Source organism: Triticum urartu, chromosome 5A, assembly GCF_056163025.1.
Source record: "Triticum urartu cultivar PI428250 chromosome 5A, HENAU_Tu73, whole genome shotgun sequence".
In the NCBI taxonomy this organism is placed as follows: Eukaryota; Viridiplantae; Streptophyta; class Magnoliopsida; order Poales; family Poaceae; genus Triticum; species Triticum urartu.
Genome location: NC_141877.1, coordinates 342,611,661 through 342,622,209, shown reverse-complemented (window position 1 = coordinate 342,622,209; position 10,549 = coordinate 342,611,661). Strand labels below are relative to the sequence as shown.

At 46.0% G+C, this 10,549-nt stretch overlaps 1 protein-coding gene across 1 annotated transcript; it reads right to left on the bottom strand.

Annotated features, from left to right (window-relative positions):
- Positions 1–6,487: 6,487 nt before the first annotated feature.
- LOC147971327 (uncharacterized) lies at positions 6,488–9,529 on the bottom strand. The gene is made up of 2 exons (XM_087523918.1): positions 8,946–9,529; positions 6,488–8,330 (listed from the first exon to the last, which is right to left on the bottom strand). The coding sequence occupies exons 1-2, from the start codon at positions 9,527–9,529 to the stop codon at positions 6,488–6,490; spliced, it is 2,427 nt and encodes an 808-aa protein (XP_087380044.1).
- Between the last annotated feature and the right edge of the window lie 1,020 nt (positions 9,530–10,549).

Genomic DNA, 10,549 nt, shown 5'->3' with positions numbered 1-10,549 from the left:
TGATGAAAGCTGTTTTTATCTCATCGGGTCCATACAGACGGATCTGATGATACCCGGAATAAGCATCCAGAAAGGACAAACGCTCACACCCCGCAGTCGAGTCGACTATCTGGTCGATGCGAGGGAGAGGAAAGTGATCTTTCGGGCAGGCCCGATTGATATGTTTGAAGTCAATGCACATGCGAAGTGAGTCGTCCTTCTTTGGGACCATGACAACATTAGCTAACCACTCGGAGTGGTAAATCTCTCGGATAAACTCAGCTGCTAGAAGCCGAGCCACTTCTTCACCAATTGCCTTTCTCTTCTGTACAACGGACCGTCGAAGATGTTCTTTGACTGGTTTCACTTTTGGGTCGACTCGCAAACGATGCTCAGCCAGTCCCCTGGGAACACCTAGCATGTCAGAAGGTTTCCATGCAAAGATGTCCCAGTTCTCACGGAGGAACTGGATGAGCGCTTCTTCCTATTTGGAGTCGAGTGTTGTTGAGATGTGAGTCAGAGCAGCATTGGGATCCATTGGGTGAATATGAATCGGCTTTGTCTCACCAGACGACTGGAATGCTGAATCTGTGGCAGGCTTCTTCGCTCGCAACAAATCACTCGGATCTGCATCTTTTTGATACTCCTGCAATTCCACTATTGCCATCTGTGCGTCGGTGATCTTCGAGCCCTTCTGGAAGCACTCTTCTGCCTTCTTGCGATGGCCAGTGATAGTGATCACTCCTTTAGGACCAGGCATCTTCAATTTGAGGTACACGTAACATGGTCGAGCCATAAAACGTGCATAAGCTGGCCTGCCCAGAATAGCATGATAAGCACTCTGGAAACCCACAACTTCAAATGTCAACTTTTCTTTGCAGTAATTCTTGGAATCACCGAAAACTACATCAAGGGCGATCTGGCCAAGTGATGCAGCCTTCTTGCCAGGAATAACTCCATGGAAACTCATATTGCTTTCAATGAGCCTGGACATCGGAATTCCCATTCCTTTCAACGTCTCTGCATACAGTATGTTCAGACCACTGCCACCATCCATCAGAACTTTAGTCAGTCGAGTGGCTTCGACTACTAGGTCGACCACCAGCGCTTGCCTCCCAGGGGTGGCTATGTGTGCTGGGTGATCGGACTGGTCGAATGTAATGGCAGTCTGAGACCACTTCAAATAACTGGGTGTCACCGGAGTGACCATGTTCACTTCTCCGTTGATGACTTTTAGTCGACTCTTACTCTCAACATCAGCGGAAATCATCAGAGTGGAATTGACGTGGGGGTAACCATCATCGTCCTCTTCCCCATCCTCAACTTTGTCTGATTCCTTCTCCTTTTCATTGGGTTGTTTTTATTGGAATTGCTGGATTAGGAGTCGATACTGTCGAGTGGTATGCTTCGGGTAAATGAAATTACCCTCTTCATCTTTCTTGGTGTGAATGTGGCATGGTAAATCAAGCACATCATTTCCATCTTGATCTTTTACTTTCTTGGGGTTCCACGGTCCTTTGGGTTTCCCTTTGAACTTTCCTTGAGTCACGGCTAAGGCTTCTCCGGGAGCAGCTGGCTCAGCTTTGCGCTTCTGCTTCCGACTGGAGTTCCCTCCTCCGGTTTCTTGGGCGACTGTTTTGTGGTTGCCGCTCCGGAGTCGGTCTTCTTCTTCGCCATTGGCATACTTGGTGGCAATCTCCATCATCCGAGTCAGAGTCATATCTCCTATCCGACCGAATTTCGTATTCAACTCCCCATACTTAACGCCTTCTTTGAAGGCACAAATTGCTTGGTGATCTGACACATTCTCAACTATGTGGTGCAACGTGATCCATCTCTGGATATAATCTCTCAAAGTTTTATTCGGACCCTGAACGCAACACTGTAATTTGTCAGCCCTGCTGGCTGTTTGCAAGTACCTTCAAATGTTCTGACAAATACTCGGGCAAGATCTTCCCAAGTATAAATACTACCAGGCGCTAACTGATTCAGCCACGCTCTGGCTGAGCCCTCTAACATCAAAGGGAGATGCTTCATGGCAACTTCATCGTTGCCACCACCAATCTGTACAGCCACTCGGTAATCCTCAAGCCAACTATCAGGCTTGGATTCACCAGTGAACTTACTGACTCCAGTCGCCAACCTGAAGTTGGGAGGAATCACCGCAGCCCTGATGGCCCTGCTGAAGCACTCTGGACCTGAGACATGCACCCTACTGCTGGTTGGAAAATCCCTGTCGTGGCCTTCTCTGTGAGCTCTGTTTCTGTCGACCAGACCCTGAACAAGAATAGATCTCGCATCAAAGCCCGGTTCCCTGGGGTTGACTGGAATCCTTCACCCACCACTATGAGGACGGCTGTCATCATGCTGCCGAGGCACATATGACCCACTCCTTGGGGGAGGTGTGAGCACTCGATGACGATCATCGTGACCGAGTCGGTGATCATGCTGCTCGCGGTTTCTGTACTGATCCCACTGGTCCCCACGTCCCTCACGCCTCGGGGGCGATCTCGGGCTGTGAGCCAACTGGACTGTGTCTGCAACCATAGATCTGCTATGGATCCTATTCCGCGACTGAGATACCGCCGTGTTCTGCTCTCCCGCCGCTCGGAGTAAAGCTCGGATCTGCACCAAACCTCGACCAGCTTCTGACTGGGAAGGCTGAATTGACTCTGCTATTCGGGTCGCAGCTACGAGATTCTGGACCAGAGTTCTGTATACCTGAGTCAGAGGCGGAAAAAGCTGGCGTCGACTGGACTCGGGGTTACGCTGCCGAGCGCGCTCGTCGAGTGCGCGCTAGAGGTTCTCCAAATGAGTGCGTTCAGTCAAGTTGGCCAGGCGCGCCTCCTCCAAGGCCTGGGCCTCAGGGGTTTCTCCAATGATAGGAGTGTGGAGTGCATCCATGTTCCGGCGGCGAAGTTCTTCCCTCCGCTATGAAGAGAGGGGTTCGGGGCGGTACTCTTTGTGAGCACGCGACGGATCACCGCCCCCATCGCCTCCGTCTTCACGGGTGAAGCCAGGAGGATTGCGTGGTCCATTGACCATCAAAACTTCATCCGCAAGGTCGCTGCTGCCGCACTCGGATGCAGTCTCTACGGAGCCAGTCGACAGATCGAACAGGCCGTAGAGAGTTTCGTCAGGCTCGATTGCCGCGACTTGGGGGGTGGCCGACTGGCGAGCCACCGCATGCCTCACCCACCGTTGAAGCCTCAATCGACCGGAACGTTTGCTCCGGCAGGCTGCAGGGAGGGAGGTCAGTACAGGAGCCGACCGATACTTAGTCGACAGCTGCCGTAGGAGGACGCCACGAATGCACTCGCGAAAGTGCGTCGCCCCGCGGACGGGGAGCGCCTTGACGTCAAGTGGCGCTTCTTGGAGCCAAGAGGAGTCATCGGCGACGAATACGAGCGCACCGAGACGGATCTCGCCGCCCTCGGCCAAACCTCTGCCTGAAACCATGTTGATGGGGATCGGAAAAATCGCAACTTCTCCAATCAAGTCGCTAAGACACCTGCCCCACAGTGGGCGCCAATTGTCGTGGTTCTAAGTCTGACAGTAGAATGGGGGGTAGGGATGAAGAGGCAAGATCCTAGCTATGGAGGAGTTGTACACGCAAGTTTTACGAGTTCAGGCCCTTCTCGGAGGAAGTAACAGCCCTACGTCTCGGAGCCCAGAGGCAGTCGACTGGATTATATGCGTGTGAGTTACAGGGGGTGCGAACCCCTGTCCTTAAGGAGGGGGATGGCTTATATAGAGTTCGCCAGATCCCTCTCGTCCTCAGTTACCAAGGGTTTAAGGTACATAAAGATGAGAACATTACTGGTAACGCCTGCATTTAAGTGATATAAATGACAATTAAGCCTACAGGTAAATGCTCGACCGTTGTTCATGCAGAGTGACTTTAGCTCTTCTGCCTGTCGAGTGACTTCTGTGACGGTCGAGTGACATTGACTCTTCTGAGTGGAACATCTGTGGTCGAGTGGATGATGGTACTCTTTGAATGATCCTGGCTTTAGGGTGATGTCCTAGGGGAGGATGTCTAGGACAGGTCCATGACCCCACCCTAGGTACATGGCTTCATCAGTTGGCATGCATGATACCGCTTATGATAATACCATTACAACCAGCCTAAACCGGAAAGGAGGGAGTATGAGACTAGCCACAATGGAGAGTAGTACACTAGTAACATACACATATCCCTAGACTATATATGTTACTACCTTCATAGTGGGTAGTAACATAAGTGTAGTGTCATGCAAAGCTTCATTTCTTAGGTTACAGACTCATATTGCATCGGGACATGTGATTCTACATTAACTAGCTAAGTTACTAAAACTATCTCTCTCCTCATTAACTTATTGCCACATAAGCAAGTTTGCTGAGTTGGAGTCGGTGTTACTTCTGAAGTTACTCCCACTATGGCTAGTCTGATACTAGCTAGTCGTCTATGATATACTAGCTACCTCACTAAGAGCATGCATGGTTAATAATACAGCCAAGGGTCGGCTATAAGAAGTTGCCATGTCATATACAGCCAACCTCTTAGCGGGCATGTACAATAATAAGTTTTATATACGTACTAGTTTATCAATAGTTGGCCCACCTTACATCCTCACAAAGTGTCTTGGGTCTCGTGTTGCAGCTGGCTCTACTAACCAAGAGCCCACTTCTCTTCTCTTTCCTCCAACTAATAAGCACATATATATTATTCTATTCCTTATAGCCAGACTACCCATAGTGGGAGTAACATAGGTAGTAACATCACACATATCTAGATAAAATAGATGATGTGGCAAGCAATAAATGAAGAAATGGAGGAAAGTGGATATGTGTGATGTTACTACCTATGTTACTCCCACTGTGGGTATAGTCTTACTATAGTATGAGACTACCCACAATGGGAGTAACATAGGTAGTAACATCACACATGTCTAGATAAATTAAGTAGATGATGTGGCAAGCAATAAATGAAGAAAGAGAGGAAAGTAGTAACATAGCTAGTTACTAGTAGTATGAGTAACATCACATGTACATGTCAAGGCAAGATGTGTCTATAGCCTAATAAATGAAGTGTTGCATGTTACCACACATATATGTTACTCCCCACTATAGAGGTAGTAACATAGACTAGTAACACATGGGCATGTTACTAGTCTATGTTACTACCCATTGTGGCTAGTCTGAGTAATATCACACATCTCAAGGCAAGATGAGTCTATAGCCTAATAAATGAATTGTTGCATGTTACTACACATATGTTACTCCCCACTATAGAGGTAGTAACATAGACTAGTAACATTCTATGTTACTACCCATTGTCGCTAGTCTTATGTCACTCTATTGTGTACTTACTTGCTCTAATGCATAGTATCATAGAGTAGCTAGTATCACATGTAGTACTTTATTTATATTGTCATGCATGACACATAGTAGCATAACATTTATTATGATACAGTTTCATGATATGATACTTAATCCTCTCTTTCTTCATTCAATTAATTCTATGACAACTCATCAAAATTGCCTAGCTGGCATGCATGACACTAGCTATGATACCCCCTTACTATCAACCTAGCAAAGGTGTACAAATCATTTGTGCGTCACTTTGTGAGTTTTCATCCGTTTGTTCGAGAAGCGGGGAGAAGTTTCAAACATTTCGGACGCGAGGTGTGGCCACTGGCGTAGGCCTAGTTGGTATTTTAATTACAGAAAATTCAGATGGAGTTCGGACATCATCAAAATCGATGTGTTCCTGTGGCGTGCTCTCATGACCCCATGGAAAAAATTGGTAATGTTTGGCATAAGTTTTGATGACTACTCCTTCCAAACCAGAGCATCTCACATGAAGGATCATGGTTTTCCAAAAGGAGACGTGTTAATTCAAACTCCTATGGTCGGTGACTTCATCGTTTGGCCTCATAAAAATTTCCATGGTACACAATCACCATTATACCATGGGTTTGATTTTCTAGCGCATTTCAGGTATCGTTAGCTATATTTAAGACATTTTTTTAGATTAACGTGCATTTTGTGTATAAAAATAAAATTACAACCGGAACTGCATGTGTTGTCGAAAGGGATGAGGATTGTCGTTCGATCTAGGAGCATCCAACTGTGCAGATGTACGATCCGTGGGGTTTGGGTTCTGGCCAATCAGAAAGCACGACTTAGATCGTGGGCGGGGTGGCGGGGTTTGGTCGGCACACGGCTTTCATCAACGAACCGTGTGCTATTCGCAAACCAAATTGCATATTTTTGTTCACACATAATGTAGTGAGATCGATTGAGTGTGCTACCTCTATGATATAATAATAATAATAATAATAATAATAATAATAATAATAATAACAAAAAAGTTCATAGTCATTGCCTGAGCTGGCAGCATATCAAGATCAACATACTAACGGTTCTTACATCAACAGAAAACCGGGCATAACTCACAAATTCAGTACACGCGATAGTTCTAAATTGAACGAATTAAGTTGCAGGGTAGGCATAAAGACTAGTCTTACGGCTTAATTCCCATGTACATTGGGGAACTGGGATCATTAAGTTGACCCCGAATGAACTTGGAGTTTTTGATGATTTTACGCTTCTCTGTTGCACTGGTGCGTGATCCCTTGGCTGGCAACTCATCAAATTCATCGTACTCGTCCTGATCAGCAACATCGTCGACACCCGGTACCCTTCTCTTCCCATGCATCGCTAAATGGCCATTCTTATGCAAGGGGTCTTCCACAAAGAAAATCTGGGTAGCATCGCTGGCAAGAATGAATGGGTCCGTGTGATATGCCATCGTTGTCCTATTAACACGGGTCTTCCTGTACTCATCAATCCCTACCTGACCAAGAGGGATCCATGCGCACATGAATAATGCCACCTTAACTTTCACATAATCAAGCTCCCAAATCTCTTTGATGGTTCCATAGTATACCCTTTTATCAGCTTCATTTACAGTCATGCATTCTATTCGAACAGAGCTGTTCTGATACGAGGTCTTCCTATCACGTTCCTCAGTGTAGAACATGTATCCATTTATGTCATATGCTTGGTACGTCAACACCGTAGGTGATGGCTTTTGTGCCAACCACATAGCAATGTCATAGATGGATCCTTGTGCCAAATGATTCTTCAGCCATTCAGCGTACTTCTTAGTGTGCTCCTTCATCTCCACTTCTGATGAAGGCACCATTGGTAAGAAGCTTTGGCGTATCTCCGCCAAGTTTTCTTCGGCATAAGCGATTAGAACCGGGCTGTTAAGCAGTACCGTCAAATGGGCTTTCTCTGCCAATTCTCCAGGTGTAGCCATTTGCGTGCCAGCAAGGACCGGCTTACCTTTCAGCCTTCCCTCGTGGCGAGAGAGGGGCAAACCTATAGGTCTTTGTTTCATGTATTCAGTGCAAAACTCAACCACCTCCTCCACGGTATAACCTTGTAGGATGCTTTCCTCTGGATGGTTTCGGTTCCGACAAAAGCGCTTCAATATTCCCATGAACTGCTCAAAGGGATACATGTTGCGAAGAAACACAAGACCACAATACTTTATCTCGTCGACAAGGTGAAGAGTGAGATGGACCATGACATCAAAGAATGACTGTGGGAAAAACATCTCTAGGTTGGACAATATTCTTGCAATATCATCTTTCATAATATCCAACTCTTCAGGATCTACAACTTTCTGCCATAGTTTGTTGAAGAGATCACAGAGATCAATGAGTGTGTTTCTTATATCTTTGTCCATCAGATTCCTGATGGCCACCGGGAAGATTTGTGTCAACATTACGTGGCAATCATGTGACTTCATGTGTCCCAACTTTATTTTACCTGAGCTCACATCCACGAGACTTCTGATGTTTGCGCAGTAGGAAGAGGGTGTCTTAACTGACAATAAATAGGTGAAGAACTGTGTTGCTTCTTTTGTACTGAAATTGTAACTCTGGCAAGCTTTGATGAATTTGTCATCATCTTCTGCTTCACTCTTGCATTGTGATTGATTAGCAAGCATATCGAGCCGTGAACCGTCACCATCCTTTCTTTTACCTTTTATCTTGAGCAGAGTACCAAGGATGCTTTCACATACGTTCTTCTCTATGTGCATGACATCGATGCAGTGATGTACATGTAGAATCTCCCAGTAAGGTAATTTCCAGAACACCAATTTCTTCTTAAACACTTGATCCTTGGGTGTTAGTTTCACCGTAAAAGGGTGGTTCTTGCCAAGCACAACATTAATTTTTTTAGCCATGTTGTGGACCACCTCCCCGTCATAGCGTCTTGGGGCCACACCTGCCTCTGTCGTACCATCAAATTCAGCTTTCATCTTTCGGTATGGGTCATTCATCCGCAAGAACCTACGATGACGCAAATAAACTGTTTTGCATGAGTTGGGAAGTCTTTTGCTAGCTGTCCTATCCATGCATGTGACACACCCTACATCTCCCTTTGTTTTCCTCCCCGATGTGTTCCCTAATGCCGGCATATCTTGAATGGTGTGCACCAGCATCGCATGTAGATAGAAAATCTCCTTTCTGTAAGCATCATAACATTTTAAAGCAGGCGCATCTATCCACACTGTCAGCAGTTCTACTACCAGTAGCTGAAAGTAAATGTCGATGTCATTTCCAGGTTGCTTCAGGCCTTGGATAATCATTGACATCATAATGTATTTTTTTTCTTCATACACAATCAAGGAGCTAGGTTATATATGCACAGAAGCACCGACCATGTGATGTGATTGGTGCTCATATCGCCAAAAGGATTCATCCCGTCAGTACACTCCCCGAGCCTTATACTTCTAGGATCCTTGGCAAATTTTTCAAACTTGTTGTCGGTTAATTCCCACTAAGCCCCATCTTTCGGGTGCCTCATAAACCTATCCGCAATTCACTCATCATGATGCCACCGCAACCTCTTTGCCTCTCTAGGGTTTGCAAACACGCCTCAACCTTGGAATTAAAGGCAAGTACCAAACAACCTTGAACGGGATTCCTATCTTGATCTCGTCGTCCAATTTGTACTTGTCCTTTGCTCTCGTGCGCTTGTATCGTGCATGCTTGCATGTGGGACATGCATGAAAAACTTTGTACTCACCACGGTACAATATACAATCATTCACACAAGCGTGTATCTTCTGTACTTCAAGTTCCAATGGGCAAACAATTTTCTTCGCTTCATTCGTGCTTCTGGGGAGCACATTATCTTCCGAAAGAATATCTTTGAAAATACCTAAGATCTCTGCGAAGCCCTTATTTGATAGACCGTTTGCTGCTTTAAATCTGAGAAGCGCTAGGGTGGCACTCAACCTGGAATATTTCTTTTTGCAACCTGGATACAATTCTTTCTTGGAGTCCGCATCAATGGTTGACAGATCCTTGTACCCAATCATATCCTTTTTTGGGCCCTCAAAATCTCCAATCATAGCAGCAAAATCTGGCATGTCAAGATCATCGTCATATGCGTGGACGTCTTGGTTTTCCAGTGGGCGTTTCGGCTTTCCGGTGTTCCATTGGTGGCTTGACGCCTCTGCCTCGATGTTAGATTCAACATCCATGTGACACCGATCGGGGTTTGGCATCTCGCTGCCTTGGGTATCTTCATCCATGACCTCCTCTTCATCGTGTCTAGTCCAACGTGTATATCCATCCATGAATCCCCTAGAGACTAAGTGCATCTGGACATCTGCAACTTCATGTTACTGTATTGGCACAATCAGTACATGGACACATGATGTAATCCGCATCACCAATTATCCTCTTTGTACTTTCAGCCAAATTCATGAACTCTGTCACACAACTGATAAAATCTGCGGTTTTCCAATTCTTCATCCATCGAGATCGTTCCATCTGCAACAGACGAATGGTAATTAAAAACAAAACAACAACATTAATACACGGATTAACTGATGCCCAGAGGTGCGTGCATAAATCACAAGGTTTTATTTTAATAATTACTGAGGGCGCTCCATGTTGTTATCCAGACGTGTAATAACAAAAATTAATGGCTAGTCAATTTACATGCAGAGTACTAGTATAACACTACACTTAGGAATTGAATACCTTAATTAAGCCACTCACGAAAAGAAAACCTTAATTAATTAGTTGCGCGGTGACCTCCACCCAGCAGACAGACAAGCGTGATGCGGCGGCACGCCGAGACAGCAGGGTCGAGGAGCAAAGCATCGTGTGGCTGCCGCCTGAAGTTTGACCTCCACTATCCCGCCATCGACCGCGATGGATGTGCTCGAATCACGCTGCCGCCGACCTCGATGGTTGAGCTCCTCCTATCTCCTGCCGCAGACCGAGGATTGACCTCTTCTCCGGTAGCGGCTGCCTAGGCCGCCGCCTCCATCTCTATATGCAGAGCGGCTGTTTACACGGTATCTCACCGTAACTCAATTATATGGACAGGGTAGTACATCACATGCGGTTATGTAATGGCAACCGTGTCTAACCTACGTTATCTTCTCACATGGTTTGGTGCGGAAATCATGTGTGATGTTGTAATACCCAACACAAACGACATGTACAAACAGTGTGTCGTATACAACATATATAGAGTGCCATTAGTAGTT